The sequence below is a fragment of the Meriones unguiculatus genome, chromosome 12 (assembly GCF_030254825.1).
Source record: "Meriones unguiculatus strain TT.TT164.6M chromosome 12, Bangor_MerUng_6.1, whole genome shotgun sequence".
NCBI lineage: Eukaryota > Metazoa > Chordata > Mammalia > Rodentia > Muridae > Meriones > Meriones unguiculatus.
Genome location: NC_083360.1, coordinates 84,682,613 through 84,702,347, shown reverse-complemented (window position 1 = coordinate 84,702,347; position 19,735 = coordinate 84,682,613). Strand labels below are relative to the sequence as shown.

General features: G+C 54.4%; 1 protein-coding gene across 1 annotated transcript; it reads left to right on the top strand.

Moving 5' to 3' along the window:
• Pcsk9 (proprotein convertase subtilisin/kexin type 9) lies at window positions 1–19,168 on the top strand. Its single transcript, XM_021635277.2, has 12 exons — window positions 1–457; window positions 4,438–4,629; window positions 6,500–6,623; window positions 7,252–7,385; window positions 7,582–7,723; window positions 11,730–11,926; window positions 12,744–12,927; window positions 13,705–13,878; window positions 14,032–14,180; window positions 14,660–14,837; window positions 16,493–16,674; window positions 17,910–19,168. The coding sequence occupies exons 1-12, from the start codon at window positions 269–271 to the stop codon at window positions 18,123–18,125; spliced, it is 2,061 nt and encodes a 686-aa protein (XP_021490952.1). The 5' UTR covers window positions 1–268; the 3' UTR covers window positions 18,126–19,168.
• Window positions 19,169–19,735: the final 567 nt, after the last annotated feature.

The following is a 19,735-nucleotide window of genomic DNA, read 5'->3' as shown; positions in this document are numbered from 1 at the left end:
CGAGGCCGAAACCCGATCCTTTAATCCCCGGGCCCCCGTTAATGTTTAATCAGAGAGGATCTTCCGATGGGGCTCAGGGTGGCGTGATCTCCCGGCCCCCGGGCGTCCAGCGCCCACACCCACGTGGACGCGCAGGCTGCTTGTAGCGCAGACTGCAGGGCTGAGCCAGCGCTGGGCGCCCCAGGGACGTCACAGGCCGCAGCCCTGGTGCCCGGTGCCCTCGAGTCCCGCGCATCCGCATCCTTCCCGCAGACCTCTCCTCTCCCCGATGGCTACCCGATGCTCTGTCCGGCCGTGGTGGCGGCTGCTGCTGTTGCTGCTACTGTGGGGTCCCATGGACGCTGGGGGCCAGGAGGAGGACTACGAAGAGCTGATGCTGGCCCTCCCGTCCCAGGAGGACGGCCTGGCTGACGACGCCCCGCATGTGGCCACCGCCACCTTCCGACGCTGCTCCAAGGTGCGGGTGTGGGATGCCCCAGGCGACGGTGTCGCTTTGGGGTCGGAATGGCGCTCGCCTAGGGTCTTCTCTGCAGCCTCGGGGTGCGGGGAGGCAAGACCCAGCACGCAGCTGGGAGGGATGGGCTGGGATAGAGGAGGCCACGTGCCACTGTGGGGGTCTTGGTTCCTAAGATGTGAGGCGGGAGCGGGCTACTGCTCATGCAGAGTGAGGTGGCTGGGGACCGTGGCGGAGGTTCAGAACCCGAGCGACACATCTTCCTCAACTGGGTGGCCAGCAGTCACCCTGCGTGCCTGTTGGGGCTCTGTGGGCCTTGAACCAGGGGAAGGGTGTCAAGGCTGCGTGACTGGGGGCACTGGTGGGTGAGTGGGTGGGTGGGGTCAGCTTCCTGGACATATCTGTCCTGGCTCTGGGCCACAGGAAGCTCCTACCTGAGGCGGAGCAGCTGTCTCCAAGTTTATCTTCCCAGGGTTCCTTGAGGTCCATTGCCCGGCTTGGGCTTGGAAGTGAACTTGGGGTTGGAGGCTCCGGGTGGCCAGTTACTGAATCTTGAGCCTTTGGTTCAAAGGGAGGTGACGGTCTTTAGGTGACTTCGTGGGTGATCTCTGGGTGGAACCGGAGAAGAGATCCCTTGTGGGATGATAGCCCACTGTGGTGAGACCACCGGGCCACCGCTATGGGGGCAGAAGAGAGAATGGGCTTCCGGGAACTGCGTCCCAGCCAGGGGTCGGCCGATTTGAGGGTCTCAGCTCGAAACACCCCTTTCAATGTTCCCCGGGCTCTGTGCCTAGAGGGATGTGGAGTCACGGCCGGGTTAATAAAGGGCATGTTGGAGTCAGGCACGCCTTTAATCTTGGCTCTCAGGAGGCTGAAGCAGAACGATTGTGAGTTCAAGCCTCGGCTACACAGCAAGACCCTGCTACAAAACAAGTCAGGCAGTTCTGATCCTCACTGCTCCCAGAGCGACTGCCACGGGAAATACTGAGTACCCCATTTTGAGAGGTGAGGGAGCAAAAGTGTGTATCTGAGGGGTCCGGAACATCCTAGAGGTTACAATTCATTCATGCAGTGAGTGTCCCGTGGGAACAAACTTTAGAATGAGAATAAATCCGGCAAGGAACCTTAGTCTGGTCTTTTTAGTTCGGCCATGAGAAAACTGAGACCCAGGGAGAAGAGGTGCACCCCTGGCTTCCAGGAAAACCCTCCTTCCATCGCAGAGTGCCCTCCCAGTTCTGTATGGGCAGAGGGCCTTCTAGACTGGGGGTTGAAGCATAGCTCAGCAAGCGAAGGTGGCATGAGAATCTTCTTCTAGAGAGGAAGTGGCGCGCATGAACGAAAGTACAGAGGAGGAGGAGGCAGAAGCATAAGGCTCTACCTTCTGAAACCTGAGCTGCCCTGAACGCCAAAGGCCTTTTGTGGTTTTCTTGATGGTACATCTGGACCTGAGCTGACTCAGGGTTGTTGATAATCTTCAACCTGTCCCACGGTTGTGAGTGTGGATGGTCAGCCATTTGCTGCATTGACCCTTACGCTGATCCTCACTGCCTTTCTGAAATCCAAGTGAAGCTTGAATCTCCAAATCTAGTTGGCCCGGAGGGCTTGAACAAAGGGTTACAGACTGGGCTTCTCGGGTGAGAGTCAAAGGTGCATGCACTATAGGAGGTGAGGGTATAGGAGGTGAGGGCCCAGAGGGGGAGAAAGCCGAAACCAAGAAGCATGGAGACTGGACTTCTGCCACTGGGCGTCGGGGTCTGTTGAAAGTGTTTGAGCAGGCGCCTCTGTTCCCACAGCGCCTACCCCCGACTCCTCTCTCCCTGCGTGGAGGTGTTTTCACTGTGTGCTGGCTCCTTTCACAGACCCAAGCACCCAGCCAGGTGTGCTCTCATTTGAGCACCCTTGCAGGTGTATCCTGGGTGTGTGATGGATGTGTAACACAAGAGATATCTGGGGCTTGAAGAAGATGATTGACTTACTCAAGGCCAAAAGGCCGGTAAATACTGGAGGTTGGATTAAAGTCTGAAGCCTTCGGGTATTCTCCTCTGGGCTGCTCCTGGAGGGGAGCCAGAAGGGCCGGGACAGGAAGGACGTGAATTACCTTAGATGGATCACTGAACACGAAGGTGTGACTGCGGAGGCCTCTGGCACAAGTGGCCTTTGGGGCACAGTCAGCTGAGTGACCAGGCCCTGGTAGATTCCCTAGAGAACTAGGTGTGATGTGAAGGCTGCCAAGAGCCGCTTTCCTTCCCTCTGACTGGCAAGTTTGAAGAGATGTACACCACAGTAACACAAATAGTTGTGTAGCTGGGAGGTTTGTGTTTTAGTCACTATTTGGTCCTGTTACAGTTGGGGCTACTCTATTTCTTCGGCTTCACTCCTAACCTGTAGGCAGGATTGGGGTGGAGCGTGGTTTTAATTGACTTTTCCACCTCTCCTGTCGTGTGAACTGTTCCCATGGAGTATTATTTAGTCCTCTGCCTGCCCCAGGAAGGCTCCTGAAAGATGCTTCTTCTCCCCTTTGGCAGTGCAGGGTAGGCACTCAAGGCGGCTATAGGAACCCCTTTTCAGGCATAGGAATCTTTTTAGGCCCTAATACAGCAGCCATTTGATTCAGTCGGCCCAATCATCGTGATACATTTGTCTCTCAAACTCTCTCTCTTGCCCTCAGCCCGTAAGGATTGGCATTTTGTGCTGTTTGACGAACAGTCTCTTTACGCCACCAAGTCCTGCATTGAAGGGACTTAGCAGGTTTTAAGCAAGTCCTGGCTACGGCGCCCCTCTCACGGGGTATCAGGTGGCATGCTTCAAGCCCTCCAGTTCAGCCATTCCAAAGCAGATGGGCACACAGCTTCAGAAGAGGGCCCGGCGTGTTTAAAACCTCCACGGTGTCTCCCGGGGAAGGGAGTAGGCTTCCGGTCTGCAAGCTTCCCCACTGAGGGAAAGCATCATCAACCCTTCACGGGGGTGGGGGTGGGGTGGGGAGCAGATTGGGGGACCACAGGAAGCAAGGTTACGTATGCCTCAGGGTCCTTCTTTTTGAGCTAACTGGGTCTCCCAGAATAACTCGAAAGCACCAACTTGAAGGGATGCCGAGGAAGGGCTAGCAGAGGATGGTCTGCTCTGAATCATCAGAAGCAGGAGGCAGGGAGTGAGGGGGAGCTGAAGGCTTTAGGCAAGGCTCGTCTGTGGCTGTCTGGTGGTGTCTCCTCATATGGCAAGGTGGGGGTGACTTACAAAGGCTGAATTTCTAAGGTGATCAGCTTAAAAGGGGGCAGGATGGTTAATGGGCTCGCCTCTCCCTGCCCACGAGCTTATTTAAAATAACACAAAGCATCTTTCTATTGCTTTGTGTGCATCGAGCCCTGTGGTAGCCATCAGTAAGTTTGTCTCCATACATTCTAACAGGCTATCGAAATCTTTTTTTTCTCCCCTCACCCCCCCCCCATCATGCTTTTAGCATTGTGAACAGTAAGCACGCGTGGTCTTCTGTTTTTGGTTTGCCCCCATGATTACCTCGGTGTCCTGGAGCAGGCTTTTTGTGTGTTTAGCAGAACCACATACTTCTCATCAGATTCCCTATGTTTGGGGCAGGTCTGTGTTCGGGTGCCAGGAGCCTCAAGGCTACGCCACATAAGAGCTTTTTCTTGCGGAGTGTTTCTTTGGACTTAGTTCAGAGTTCAAAGCAGGGACAGAGAAACAATGAAAAACATGCGAATTATTTAGGATCACCAGATGTACTCAGGAGACAGAAGGTGCTCCTAAGCTACATTTGCTAAGGAGGAGAGGGAAGATCTTTCCTGAGGCATCCCTTGGACAGGCAGAGGCATTCCTCCCAGGGTACCAAATGAAGTTCTATAGGAACAGAGTTCACACAAGAAAATAACGTGGGGCATTCTGCCGTAAGCGTGGCACAGCGCGATGAGGTCACTCTGGTTCCTCTCGGGCTCTCATACTCTCTGTTTCTCTTCCTCCCTGGGGGCCAGGAGGCCTGGAGGCTGCCAGGCACTTACATAGTGGTGCTGATGGAGGAGACCCAGCGGCTACAGGTTGAACAAGCTGCCCACCGCCTGCAGAGCCGGGCGGCCCGCCGGGGCTATGTCATCAAGATTCTGCACATCTTCTATGACCTCTTCCCTGGCTTCTTGGTGAAGATGAGCAGTGACCTGTTGGGCCTGGTGAGCTATCCTCTTGGGCGTGGGACTTTCCAGGAGGCATGGGCTTCTATTTCTGTGTCTAGGCTGACCTTCGGGTGAGAGTCAGGGCCAGCAAGTGCCTATGGTCTCTTCCTGGGTCCCTGCTGGTGGCTCCTGGTTCCCTGAGTAGCTCCCTTGTAACCTTGGCCGTATCTCAGTGCCACGTCTACACTTATTGGAGGACAGAAGGGACCACAAGATGGCTAGCTGCAAAGCTTGGCCTATACCCCATGGCCTGCCTGCCAGAATCCTTGTCTGGCTTATCCACTGCCTGTGGGAACCTATGGGGACAAGGTGCCTGCGACAGTGGCTCCTATAGAGTAGCAAAGGTGTCTGATTCTTCTTCCGGGGCAGGGTAGTCCTTCTCCATCTCGCCTGTGAGTGCTTCACGGTTCTTTGATGAAGGAGGTGGAAGGGGTGCAGGCAATTGCCCGCCCTCTGCTCTTCTCCACATCATGGCACCCCAGGTTCCCATGCCAGTTCCCTTCCCCACTGGGTGCTCTCAGCCCCCTGTACACACATAGGTCTCAGGACTCAGGGCCCTGCCCCGGCCTCCAGTGTGCACGGTACATGCATCCGATCTCCTGCTGTCCCAGGGTTTAAACTGGCAGAACGTCTGTGACTACATGACTGAGGGGCATGGGTGGGACAGTGCATCTGTCCATCTGCATCTTCTGTGACTGCAGACAGAGGTGACAGAGCCTTGAGCCTCTCCATCAAGCCCACAGCAAAGGTGGAGGCGACCAGCTGATGCCGGAGCAGTTAGCCGGGGCTGTGTGCTCAGCACACTGGGGAATGAGTAAGACACCTGAAGCGTCAGGTGGCTGGCCAGAGCCTGCTGATAAGGGCAATGAGCTCTGTACAGGAAGCCATAGATTTTTTGTTCCGGGAAGCTGAGCCTTGGTACCCCAAAAGGTGCCACAGTCCCAGATCAGTATTTCACTAGTTGGTTTAATTTAGAGCGGATGCCTCTATTTCCCAGGACTATCCATAAGCCAGATGTGGTGACGGGGGCCATCATTTAGTGGAGACTGGTGGAGAATTTGGAATACTTTTTGTATAGGGGTGGGCTGAGACAGTGCCTTCGTCTGTAGCCCCAGATGGCCTCAAACTGTGACTCTCCCACCTGTGCCTCTGGAATGCTTGCACTACAGATGGGTGCCCATATCGCCAGCTGCACATTGAGTGTTTAAGCACATATTAACTAAAGACACTGACAGAGGGCAGGTTAAGGAGCCCTGGGGAGACTGAGGCACCCAGCGATGCCTTGGGCCTCCAGGAGGGGTGGGGTATGAAGAGAGGAAGCAGAAGCATGGAGGAATGACATGTCACCTGAGCCTGCAGCTGCTGTGAGCCTAATTAAGGAGCAGGGTGCCGGCCTCTTCCTCACACTGACTTGGATGCCTCCCTCTGGCTGAACACGCTGGAGGCCCACAGCACCTGGGAGTCTGGTGCTGTGATCTGCAGGGTCAGTGCAAAGGATGGGGAATGAGGGCAGGCCCCCACAATGGCCGGCGGCAGTGTCCTGATGTGAGAGGGAAGTTTAGGCGCTAGGATTCCTGACCACCTCAGGCGTGGGTAGGCAGGCACGTAGCTTGACTCCAGGGAGATGTGGAGCCTGGAATCCTTCTGACCAATCAGACGGGTTCAGCTGCTGGAGTTACAAAGCACCATGTTCCCTAGCCAGAGAGGAGTGGACACTGGCCCCTGGCCTGTCTTCTGGGCCCCAGGAGAGAGACTTTGGGGCGATGTGGGTAGGAGGTGATGGTTGGAGACGTGGATGGGACGCTGTGGGCTGCTGTTAGCTGAGGGGCTTTGGAAGCTAAGTGTCATGGCTCTCTGGCTTCTGCAGGCCCTGCAGTTGCCTCATGTGGAGTACATCGAGGAAGACTCGCTTGTCTTCGCCCAGAGCGTCCCGTGGAACCTGGAGAGGATTACCCCAGCTCGGCACCAGGCGGAGGAAGACAGCTCCCCACGTAAGGTCCCCAAGAGGCCTCCAGCCCCCACCTGCTTTCTCTGACCTCCACCCCGCTCCCCAGCGCCCTAGAGTCTGCACTGATCTCTTCCATCCTCTCTGCATTGCTCCGTGCAGAAATGCAAGAGGCTTCCTCCCCTCCAGCTTCTCGTCCTTGTTGGCTTCACACACCCGTCTTAGTCAGTGTTCTATGGCTGTGAGGAGGCACCATGGCCCATGGCAACTCTCATAAAGAAAAACATTTCACTGGGGCTGGCTTACAGTCTCAGAAGCTTAGTCCCATTCTGGCAGCACGCAGGCAGACATGGTGCTGGAGAAGGAGTTGAGAGTTCAACATCTTGATCTGCAGGCAGCGGGAGACTGCCATGCTAGGCCTAACTCGAGCCTATGAGACCTTAAAGCCCGCCTCCACAGTGACTCACACTTCCTCCAACAAGGCCACACCTACTCTAACAAGGCCACGCCTGTCCTTACTGTAAAACAAAGATTCGGTAGCATGCAGCTTTCCAGGAGCTTGGGGAGATCCCATGAGCCGGCTGGTAGGTGGGGCAACAGACAGCTCAGGCTGTGAGCAATAACATAAATCCCACGACCGTTTTCTCCCCTCCCTCAAATGCTGCGATGGGAAGACGGAGGTGGCCAAGTGGAGGTGTACCTCTTAGATACCAGCGTCCAGAGTGGCCATCGGGAAATTGAGGGCAGGGTCACCATCACTGACTTCAACAGTGTGCCTGAGGAGGATGGGACACGCTTCCACCGACAGGTGGGTGTGACACGTGACCCTCACTACGTCTCAGAGGTGGGGTAAGGCGGACAGAAGTGCCACCTCGGAGCATCGTGTCGGCACCGTCTAACTTTCCCTGTCATCTGTGGGGTGGGATGTCAGTCCTTCGGGGCATGTGCTGATATATCATCGGGTGACTGGACTCTCTGACACGATCTCTGTGTTGACTGACCAGGCGAGCAAGTGTGACAGCCATGGCACCCACCTGGCAGGCGTGGTCAGCGGCCGGGATGCTGGTGTGGCCAAGGGCACCAGACTGCACAGTCTGCGAGTGCTCAACTGTCAAGGGAAGGGCACGGTCAGTGGCACCCTCATAGGTGAGTGGCCTCCGGGTTCTGACCCTGTTCTGACTCGGGCGTGAATGCAGCGAAAGCTGAGCAGGAACCAAGGTTTCACCATCAGGTGACAGACCTGCCAGGATCCCAGGGATCAAGAATGCAGGTGGGAAACTGAGGCTTGGGAGGGGGCCGGGCTCAGTTCAGGTGGGTCTCTGGGTGAGGACAGACTCTTCCACAGCTTTCCACCTTGTCGGTGCCTTTTTTTTTTTTTTTAAGATTTACTTATTTTGTGTATGTGAGTCCTCTATTTGCATATTCACCTACTTGGTAGGAGAGGGCACAAGATCACATTACAGATGGTTGTGAGCCACCATGTGGATGCCGGAAATTGAACTCAGGACCTCTGGAAGAGCAGATGGCGTTCTCAAACGATGAGCCATCTCTCTAGCCCTCGTGGGTGCCCTGACAGCGTTGTTGTTTGTCGCGCCGCATTAGATTTGTGAAGCCTTGAGGTGGTGGGGGGCAGCTTTGGCCCTCTGCATGCTTCTGCAGGGCGCCTTCCCGGTGGGGGAGCTGCAACAGAGCTCTCCAGGCTTTCGAAGGTTACTCCATCAGTCCCCTCCAGTGGGGACCCAGAGGGCTAGAACTTCAGTGTGTAGGCAGGGGAGGGGTGAGGAAGGAGCAGTAGTTCACTGACTCTCACTGTGCCGGGCGCAGAGGACGAGGCTTGGCACACAACCCTGAGGCTGGCATTCAGTGGTGGCTAAATAGCCAGTAAACCCAGCCAGGGAAGGTAACTTGGCCAGCGACCATAGCTGGAGCCCGCCAGCCTCTGTGTTAAAGGAGCAGATAATGGCTTGACTACCACCAACCAGTAATATGCTGGCCCTTAGCAGGCCCAGGCAGCACACGGGAACCAGCTCGGCCTATGAGCCCAGCCTGGGACTTTAAGTGTTTGTTTGTGGATCTCTTTTTAACTTTATTTGATTTTTAGGAGCGTGAATTTTTTGCCTGCATGTATGCATGTACACCAGGTACCGGGAACTGAACCCAGATCCTTGTCAAGAATGTTGCATGCTCTTGACCACTAAGCCATCTTTCCAGCCCCGTGCTTGGGACCTTAGAGCATAGTCATTGACACACACTTAAATCAATAACCTCTGTCCCATCAGTGACCTCTCTTGTGCCTGTCCCACCCCCTTATTGACCGACCTCAGTCCAGCTTGCCACCCCTGAAGGCCACAGGGTAGAGAGAGACTGCTCATTTCCTGGAAGTTCTCACCCAGGTGAGGCCACCTCTGGAGGCCTTCTTGTGGGGACCTCTTCCAGGTCCCCAGCAGTGTGGGGAAAGCTCCTGGCACATTACACAGGCTCAGCATGAGGAAGCTGCTGATACAGGCTTCTGCGTATGAAGCTAAGGGGGCAGGGGTGTCAGGCCTAAGCACTGGTCTACACAAGCTAGGACCTGATAGCCAGTTGTAATCCCAAATGTCACCCGTATTCCTGCATCCACTTCGCTGCCCCTTACCTCCTCCTGGTGTGAGGGGCCTCAGCAACCAACCCTTATGAACATGATCTTGGACTTCAGTTGCCACCTCAGCCACAGCCCTACCAGGGACAACCAGATCCAGAAGGTTCTGAGAGGTTGGCTTGGCCAGACCGTGTATGTGACAGAATAGGAGCCTGAACAGGAACAAAGCTGTAGTGAAGACTCAGGCCTCCAGGTTCCAGGCTTGCAAGGGTTAGAGCTATCTCTAGGGCAGGCCTATGACAAAAACTGCTTTTCACACTCATTCAGAGTGGGGACGGATTGTTGCTGCTGAGGGAACTCATCTTTGTGGTGGAGCATTATGGGGGTGCTGAGGGGTTCGTTAACTCCAACTCCTGAGACAATCTAAACAGCGTGTGTTCCCATTTTACAGAGACCGAGTGGGTGCCAGGGTGGTCTCTGGTTATTTGGGATACAAAACTCCAAGTGTGGTGAGGGGGCCTCTGAGCAGGCCTCAGAGGGACGTGGGGGCTTATGAAGCCTGACGGGTCCCAAGGAGGCTCATTTCTAGAGGTCTAGGAAGTTTTTTAGAAAGGCATAAAGCAAAGTTTGGTGAGGCTCCTGTAAGTTTGCATATTCAAGTCCTCAGAGAAGCTGGAGAAGCGAAAAGTGGTGGAAACGCTCTCCTTTTTAAAGCTAGTGTTTTCAAAAGGTCCATTATGCGTTTGACAATACATGTGCATCTTTTGGTCATTTTACCTCCTATTATCTTCTCTTCTCTTTCCCCCTCTCTGCCGAACCCCTTCTTTCCGGTAAGTCTCCCTTCTATTTTCATGTCTTTGGTTTTGTGACACACGGAGTTTCATTACAGCTGCTAGCAAGAGCATTACTTAGTGGAGTATGAGCACCTTAACAGCACACTGCTGAAGAGAATGGCACCCTTTGCCCCAGTAGCTATTAGGGTGGGGCTCCATGAGCACCTTTGTCATCCATGATATCCCATCTTCTGAGCTAAGCATGGTTACTAGGCCTTGTCATGTTCAGAAGATAACATTTCACAGCATGCTTTCCCATCTCCTGGTCCTTATATTCTTTCTCACCCCTTCTTCCATGATGTTCCTTCAGCCTGGTAGGAGAGAGCTTGATAAAGATGCCCCGTTATGGCTGAGGACTCACAGTCACTTATTCTCAGAACTTTGACCAGTTATGAGTCTCAGCATTAATTGCTGTCCACTTCAAAAAGAAGCTTCTCTGACCGAGGTTGAGAGTAGCACAAGTCTATGGCTATCAGCATAAACATTTAGAGGGCAATTTGAGAATATGGCTATTTAGCGAAAACAATAGTAGTGGGCTTCCCCTTAGGGCCTATGATCTTCCCAGCTGTGGGGTTTTGATCAGGTTGACAGAACTAGGCACAAATCCCATCCTGTGGAGCGAGCCACAAATCCAATCAGAAAGTGGTTGTTTACCTACATAACAGCCATACCACTGTTGTACCAGTGAGCATGTGTTTTGGGACAGGTTTAAACTGAACTCAAAAGCTTCCAGCTGGGTAAGACTATTTTGAATTTTATCTCCCACCAGCCTGCAGAGCATCTTTTGGATTTGAGAGCTAGGCGGCAGGGAGGAAATTTCCAACTCACTTCTAGCTTGATTTCTCTATGTTCTGTGCATTAGTCAGGGTTCTCTAGAATAACCAAACTTATAGAATGACAAATATATATATATATATATATATTTGTGTGAGTGTGGGTGTGATTTATTAGAATGATTTACAGGGCCAGCCACTCCAACAATGGCTGGCTACGAATGGCAAGTCCAAGAATCCAGCAGTTGGTCAGCCCATGAGGCTGGATGTCTCAGCTGGTCTTTGGTACATCCCAAAGAAGTAGGCTCTAATGCCAATGAAAGAATAGACTTTCTAGCAAGGGGAGAGCAAGCAGGAAGAGAGCAAAAGCTTCCTTCTTGCATGTCCTTATATAGGCTTCCAGCAGAAGATATGGCCCAGATTAGAGGTTTTTTTTTCAACACAAAAGATCTAGATTAAAGGCGTGTCTTTCTACCTCATAGATCTGGAATACAAGTAGATCTTCCAACTTCAAATTAAGCAAAAAATCCCTCACAGCTGTGCCCTCCATTTTTCGGTTTTAGTTAATTCCAGATGTTTTCAAATTGACAAATAAGAATGGCCTTGCAATTACATCTTGCAATCAAAGGGTGTGGTGTTTTCAGCAATAATGGCTTACCATCTAGTTCTGGGGAAACACTCAGCTCCTTCAGTTTTGAGTCTAAACTTAACCCAGGGGCAGAATTCTTCCTTCACGGACCCAGTCTTTTCTCTCCAGGCAATGAATAGATTGGGTGAGGACCATCGATGTTGTGGAAGTTACCTATTTGAAGGAAGTGAGTAAATGATTTAAATGTCAGTTACATATAAAAATACTTTCAAGGCAGCGTTCAGATAGGTTTGGTTATGCATCAGGGCGCCAAAACACCACAAAAATCATCGATTCTCTAGCAGGTGACCTGGGATTGGTTTTTTTTCCCCCCCCCCAGGCCTGGAGTTTATTCGGAAAAGCCAGCTAATCCAGCCTTCAGGGCCGCTAGTGGTGCTACTGCCCTTGGCGGGTGGGTACAGCCGGGTCCTTAATGCTGCCTGCCAGCATCTGGCCAGGACTGGGGTGGTGCTGGTTGCCGCAGCTGGAAACTTCCGGGATGATGCCTGCCTTTACTCTCCAGCTTCTGCTCCAGAGGTAGGTGGTTCTGTTCTGTTGCTCCAGAAGGCAGGGAAGGTGGCAGATGGCCTTGTCACTGACTGAACTGCCTGGATTGAAAATGACTAGAGACCCCAAACTGGGACTCTGAGGACTCACGCCTTCCCCAACACAGTGTCTGTGTGAAGCTGTGACCCACACAGCCATGCCTATGGTCTAGCCCTTTCTCCCTCCTTCCTCTCAAGACTTGGAGTCTTATCCAGACCCTCTCCTGTCCCCTGGAAGGCAGAATAGTAGCCCCAGCTTTCTCCACACCTCCTCTGCTTCCCTATATCACCCACAAGACCCTGAGGCGTTTATGCATCAGACCTACTGTCCTGTCCAGTTCCTTAGCCTCCCTCTCCAGCTCCCCACCTATAACTGACCCTAGTGAGACTGGAGGTAACTGCTGGCCCCAAAGCCCTCAAGCGATGATGCTCAGATGATCTACCATATCTGGGGTCGTGGCAGGTGCATCCTGGGAGGGGCCTCCTTGGAGGAACTGATGGTCCAGTGGGCCCATTTACATCTTACCACGATGCTTGATTTAACATGGCCAATGCCCAGCATGGCTCCTCCATCTATGCTCTAGGCTTCTATACAGTACTATGCCTGCCTGACAGTAGCACTATTCCTACTCAGTCTCTACCCTAGAACTTGGGCTCCCAGGGAGTCAGGAGATGGGTCTGGCACATGGTAGGGAGCCTCCTGCATTTCTCACAGGAGATGGTGTTTAGGAGGTACACGAGCGGGAATTAAAGTTGGCTAGTCCACGGGCCTGACCCACTCTGGCCCTGATCTTTCCCTACCTTGCCAGGTCATCACCGTTGGGGCCACTGATGCCCAGGACCAGCCAGTCACCCTGGGGACCTTGGGGACCAACTTTGGATGCTGTGTGGACCTCTTTGCCCCTGGGAAGGACATTATCGGCGCATCCAGTGACTGCAGCACATGCTTCATGTCCCAGAGCGGGACATCACAGGCTGCCGCTCATGTGGCTGGTGAGTACCTCCCCCCATCCTGCCACCATGGCCCTTTGGCAGACAGCAGGGTCTGTGCCCTGAGGGCAAATGTGAGGGCGACCTGATGGTGCCTGCGGCCTGACACTTTGCCAGCCTGGTATGAGGTCTGAAGTAAAGCACTTAAAGGAAAGTGTTTTTTTTGACTCGTGGTTTCAGATGGTTCGGCCCACAGTCTCTTGGTACCGTTCTCTTAGGGCATGCTGTGGTGGGGAGCACGTGGCAGAGCAAAACTGCTCCCCTCACGTGGCTGGGAAGCCAAGAGGAGTGGCACATCCCCGATGACTTATTTGTATTAGGACACACCTCCCAAAGCTTCTGTCTTTTCCCACAGGCTGGTGACTAAGCCTTCAACTTATAGGCTTTTTTTTTTTGGGGGGGGACATTATTACAATGTCCTGAAGAACGCTGGGTGTGCAAACAGATGGAACAGAAAGCAGTCAGGGCTCTCTTAGAGGGAGCACCGTGGAGGCGCCTGTACAGCCTGAGGGGCTCCCTGGAGAAGGGCAGTTTGATGTGGGGTTTGGTGGATGTCTTACCTGCATTTGCCGATGCCCGTGGGCAGGATGGGGGTGTCTTCTTACATGATCTTCACCCCCAAAGGTGCAGGTGTTTAGACTTCCCGATGAGCAGGTTTAACGTGTGTGTGTGTGTGTGTGTGCATGCATGTTTATCTGTTCCTGCATGCCCACCCTGGCAGGAGCCTTGTGGTTGGGAAGGAGGGCCAGGCCGCCACCTTCTATAATTCTGCACCCCCAGGCATTGTGGCCACAATGTTGACTCGGGAGCCGGCGCTCACCCTGGCTGAGCTGCGGCAGAGGCTGATCCACTTCTCTGCCAAAGACAGCATCAACATGGCCTGGTTCCCCAAGGACCAGCAGGTGCTGACCCCCAACCTGGTGGCCGCATTGCCACCCAGCACCCATGGGACAGGTGAGCAGGATGGCAGGATGGTCTTTTCTTGGCTGTTGTTTGAGCATGGAAGCTCTGAAAGGGCTTGATGACATTTTCATGGGGAAACAGCAATCTTGAAGGCCCTTCTCTCCTAACGTCCCTGAGACCCTGCTCGTCTGGGCCTTGTTGCAGGTGGGCAGCTGCTCTGCAGGACAGTGTGGTCAGCACACTCGGGGCCCACTCGCACAGCTACTGCTACAGCCCGCTGTGCCTCGGAAGAGGAGCTGCTGAGCTGCTCCAGCTTCTCCCGGAGCGGGAGGCGACGTGGTGACCAGATTGAGGTGCTCTGGCTCTGTTTGTGTGTCTGTCTGTTCCCCACCAGGGTCTTCTTCTAGTCCCCATTTTCAGGCTTAAAGGCATGGTCAGAGAGCTTCACATCCAGGATGGGCAGCGTCCATTGCACGTGTGGTCAGGGCCTCAGGGCAGAACATCTTAGGAGCTGCTTCGCCGTGCTAGTCTGTAGCTCTGGAGTTGGGGGGAAGGGCGTTCAGATGCTATGTGACCCTGAGTTTGGCTGGAGGGCGGTGCGTGACCAGGAGGGCCAGTTCCGAGGGACAGCACCTGTGAAACTTCCCAGGCTGGGCCTGGAGCTGGTATGTTAGCCACCCAGGGTCTGTACTGGAAGTTTTATGATAGAGCTGTCTAGAGTAGTGGGGATAAGGATGAGGCTGAGGGCTCCCGGGGTCTCAACCATGTGCCTGGGTACCTCTGTCCCTGCCTTATATTCCTTCTCACTGGTTCCTGTTTTTCTGTGACTCAGGCCATGGGGAGCCAGCGGGTCTGCAAGGCCTTCAATGCATTTGGGGGTGAGGGTGTCTACGCTGTGGCTAGGTGCTGCCTGCTTCCCCGTGCCAACTGCAGCATCCACGCCACCCCTGCAGCCAGAGCTGGCTTGGAGGCCCGTGTCCACTGCCGCCAGAAAGACCATGTCCTCACAGGTAGGAGTCCAATCCAAGCTGTGAAAAAGAGGCTGTTTTCAAGTGCTTGATGTCAGAGTTTGTTTGGTCCTTCAGAGCCTGAGACCCAGGGTCCACTTTATGCTGGCCTCCATCGCTTCCATTTAGCATGATCCCTTTTCTTTAGCTTCCTTCTGCAAAAGAGGGTAATAATGGCAGGGTGAGGTGGAGCACAGGCTGGAGGTGCCTGGCACCATCCGAGGGAAGGCTCCGAGGCCTTTCTCCAAGGGACAAACCCAGTCTGAATACTGCCACTCAGCAGTGGGATCAGGTTCCTTATCACCTCCATGTACGCAGCCTGGTGCTGGGACCAGGTACATTAGCTACCCTTGTCATCTCATTGTCCTCTGGGCTGAAGAACATTAACAGCCACCGTCAGAAACATTTCTAGGTAAGGAGTAGAGGTCAGAGGTGAGGACCTTGAATGCCACGAGGGGATGATGGCTCTCAGCTCAGGAGGAGGCTGAGCCGTCCCGGATGAATGGAGGTAAGTGCTGGGGAGGATTGGAAAGTCACTGGGAATGGCTCGCTCAGAGGTAGCTTCCAGCGGAGGACAGGCCGGGGAGCCGCTGCAGGTCCCAGAGTGAAGAGTGGGGTTGGCAGAGCCCACGCGCAGAATGGATGTACAGGGGGAAGATGGACCAAGCAGGCAGCTGCAGCCTGGACTGGGCAAGGCTCCCTAGCCTTCCTTGTTGGCTGCACTTTTCTGGCCTCTCACTTGCCTTTGGGAGTGTCAACAGCTAAGCCCCAGGGCATGTTTGGAGCAGAGCCAGCCTTTGGCTTGTCCTGTCTGTAGCCTGGCAAAGCTCCACTAGGACAGTGGTTCTCGACCTTCCTAATGACCCGGTATAGTTCCTCATGTTGTGGTGACCCCCAAACATAAAATTACTTCCGATGCTACTTCAGAACTGAGTTTTGCTACTGTTTATGAAAGGTAATGTCCATCTTTCCAATGGTCTTAGGTGACCCCTGTGAAAGGCTGAGCTAAGGCAGTTGTCCCTCCACGCAGGTGGCTCTGTTGCGGCCCTGCAGCTAGGACACAGAAAACTCTCATCCCCCACACCCTAATATGCAGAGTCCTTGCCGGAAATAGGTTATATGCTGCCCTGGTTCCTCTTCTTAGCATCCCTGTGAGTGCTCTTACGTTGTTTGCAGTGTTACAAAAGGGAAACCGAGGTTTAGCATAGCTGAGTGACCACTATCCGTGTAGTTTTGTAGTTGGTGGTGTCCCTTACCCCCAAGACCAGAGGGAGTCCTGAGATGTCCTACGCAGACCTGGGCTCACACCTTAACTTTTGGGTAGGATGGGGAAGGGACTCAGAGAGTCTCTGAGCTCCTGAGGCTGAGGAGCCCTGTTCTATTCCCCCAACCCTCTTCTCTAGCAGAAGAGATCCTGCTTTTCTTAAGAAAGTAAGGCTCCGAGAGTTTGAAGGGCTCTCCCAAAGCCACCAAGTGGTCAGTGGCAGATCTGAAGTGAGAATCTGGGAATGGTGTTGCTCAAGCCAGCATCTCTTCTACCCAGAGCTGTTTCTATCTTTCCCAAGCTTCAGACTCGAAAGACGTAGCATCCAGTTGGGGCCAGAAAGACAGGAGGTCCACAAAATTCCTGCGTCTGAGCTGGATGTCCTCTCTTCTAGGCTGCAGCTTCCACTGGGAGGTAGAAGACCTTGGTGTCCAGTGGCAGCCTGTGCTGAGGTCCAGACATCAGCCTGGCCAGCGCGTTGGCCACCGGGAAGCCAGTGTCCATGCTTCCTGCTGCCATGCCCCAGGCCTGGAGTGCAAAATCAAGGAGCATGGGATCTCAGGGCCCGCAGAGCAGGTGAATGGGTTGAGGATGGCTAGGTACCTGGGTCTTGGGGGGTGGCTGCCACCTGTCCTGTGTTGGTAGTGCCCTGTGCTATTATGTGTCGGGGTAGGAGGCAGATGAGCTAGGCAGCTTTTACTGTTGTGTGCAAACAGCAGGCAGGCCTGGTTTTGCTCTGGTCCGGATAAGCACGGCTTGCTGTCCACCCCTGCAACTCTTTGAGGGCATGCGTGGCCGTGGCAAGTCTGTGCCCGAGCACTTTCTAGTCCGGCCATTACCAAACCTGCTGGGAGGCAGCTGGGGCAGGGGCTCTGTCAGGACCCAGAGCGATGCAGACGTGACGGCTGGGCAAGTGAAGGCTGAGAGGAGTGGGCCCTGGGAAGAGTGCCCGAGGCCCATAGCGGACCTGTCGGAGTTCTGGGGGACAGTGTGAGGCTGCAAGCTGCTCTGTGCAGGGGAATCTCAGTTGAGAGAATGGCTCCTGGCTGGGCCAGGTCCTAGGAGGTAAGCTGGGCAGTTCCTGCTTGACCCACCAGGAAGTGTCCATTCTGGTGGGAGAAGACAGTAAACAAAGCAAGTTACAGAGTACCAAGAGGATAATACGGAGGAAAATGGAGCAGGGAAGAGCGGTGGGTTGAGATACCCCTCAGATGGGATGATAACCCCAGGGGACTGTCACCAGGAACGTTTCTGGCACAGGAAAACAACTAAGGCCCAGAGGGGTGACAGTGTGACCCTGGTGACAGGATCATCCCAGCCAGCAGGGCAAGGTGGGACTTCGAAATCTGGAGACAGGCTAGGTGGGGCTAAAGAGCCAGCCAGGCAGGCCTTAGGGACTGCCCAGGGAGCTGCAGTCCTGTAAGGCTCTGAGTGAGCTCGGACCTGGGGGCTGACCAGGCGTACAGTTGCTGAACTCTGAAGAGTGGCAGGAACGCAAACAGAAACAAGGTCTGCAGGTTGACTCCTGTACCGCTTGGGGGCCAGGAGGTGAGGGCCTGAGCTGGGGTAGGAGCTGGGGGGAGGTGTGGGTAGGTGAGGAGGAGGAACGGGCTCAAGGTTTCTGCTGAGCCTCTGAACAGCCGGAGTTGCGGTTAAATGGGATGGAAGGCTGCAGAGGTGCCGGCTTAGAGGAAGTGAATGAGGCCAAGTTAGATGTCTGGTGGGTGCAATCCTCCTTGGTTGGGTCTGAGGCAGTGGAGCTTGGACAGCCCGCAAGCCGCAGACACAGGCTTTCTTCTTGACTCCGGCAGGTCACCGTGGCCTGTGAGGCAGGCTGGACCCTGACTGGATGCAATGTTCTCCCTGGGCCATCCCTCACTCTGGGGGCCTACGCTGTGGACAACACGTGTGTGGCAAGAAGCCATGACTCCGGCACAGCAGGCAGGGCCAGTGAAGAAGCCACGGTAGCCACTGCCATCTGCTGCCGGAGCCAGCCTTCAGCAAAGGCCTCCTGGGCTCACCAGTGACAGCCTGAGGCAGGGATGGCGCCTGTGGCTTGGTCACACCTGCCTGGCCCTCCTGTAGCTGGCCAAGGGTGGGGAGACTGCCTAGGAGAACTTGGGTGTCTCACCCTGGGTACCCATTCCTGGTGAATGTGTGGGGAAGGCCCTCCCTCATGGTGGGGCCTGTGCTTGGCATTCTGCCATCAAAGAGGTTAAGCTGTGGTCGACTCCAGCTGGCTGTTTCAGTGTATCGGAATCTGAGGGCACTTGCTGCTAAGGCAAATTCAGGCCTCAGGCCTGCAGGAAGATGCTATCGGAGAGAGACCCTTGGGGGTTCAGAGACTAAGTGCCAGACTGGGAAAGTGTGAAAGCTGCTGGGACCCCTCAGAGCCTGCTCACACTGGAGACACCATTTTGGGCTCCCCGATGAAATGCAGACCAGTCACACACACATCCAGAGCTGACGATGAAAGCCAGGGGTGATTCCAGCTGTGAGGCCATGGCTGTATCTTCCGGATGTCCTCCTCTGCTGCACCCCAGGCTTTGGCCCTGCTGTGAGCCCCCAGCTAACTTTGTTTACACTGGAGAACCACACAGCACTCACCTCACCTCACCTCACCCCACGCCCTCTACTACCCTGCACACTGGAGCAGAGAGGGGAGTGCCTGGTGATGTCATACAGCCAGCGGTGCCGGGACATAAATCCAGAGTGGCTGGCCCTGAAGCCATGCCTCTTGGCAATACCAGGCTGGGTGCCCCATTTCCGAAGCAAACAAGAAGCCTCCGCAGCTTGTTCCTGGCCCACTCCTCAGAGCACAGGCCTGTCCTATGGCTCCCTTAGCCCCAGTCCCACAGATTCTGAGGAGACTAGGAGTGGCAGAGAGCTGACTATACTCAGCCACACAAGCTGACAAGAACACCACTCTCCATCCCGCCTCTTCTGCCTTCTTACAGAAAGCCTTCCCCACCTGTACTGCTTTTGTAACTTGATATTTATTCTGGGTTTTGTAGAGTTTTTATTATGTAGTGAGTTTTCAGAATAAAAGCAGCTGACGTGATTGCCTGCAGCCAAGCGTCTAAGAGGCTTACCTCGCGGTTATCTGCTGAATGGTGGGGCGCACAGGCCTGCGATGGGAACGCGCTCCTTGTGCCCCTTCTAGGAAAGCAGTGGTTGCCTTCTCATGGCCACCTGGTACTCTTGTCTTGGGGGCCCTGTCCTCTTCAGAATTCCAGATTCTTCGGGGCTCATGCCTCCCGGCACTCCCTGCTCCCAACATCTGTCATCCTCCCCCCCACCCCAAGTGGCAGGTACTACACTCAGCAGTGCTTACAGACTCATTCGCTCCCGCAAGCAGTCTATGGTTGCCCGATTTGAAACAAAAGCATGCTCTTGCACCTCTTTGCAGTGTGCCATGTGCAAATATCCCACTGACACAGTGAGGAACCTCCTGTCTCTGTCTTAAGCAAGGTCTACCCCTATACAGTAGTACATGTAACAAATGGATATGCCAAAAAGCTCCAAATGGTTTTCTGGCACACGAGAAAAGCACTATAGTTGACAGATGCTAATGGCCTAAGGCACCAGAACCACCGGCACCTGCTTTCTGCCCAGCGGAGAGGCCTGCCTGCCCCTC

Excerpts from the sequence above, each read along its gene's own strand:
- Pcsk9 (XM_021635277.2), top strand. The coding sequence starts at position 269 with ATGGCTACCCGATGCTCTGTCCGGCCGTGGTGGCGGCTGCTGCTGTTG. Across the intron at positions 6,624-7,251 it reads GGAGGAAGACAGCTCCCCAC|ACGGAGGTGGCCAAGTGGAG; the intron begins GTAAGGTCCCCA and ends TGCGATGGGAAG. Across the intron at positions 14,181-14,659 it reads GACGTGGTGACCAGATTGAG|GCCATGGGGAGCCAGCGGGT; the intron begins GTGCTCTGGCTC and ends TCTGTGACTCAG.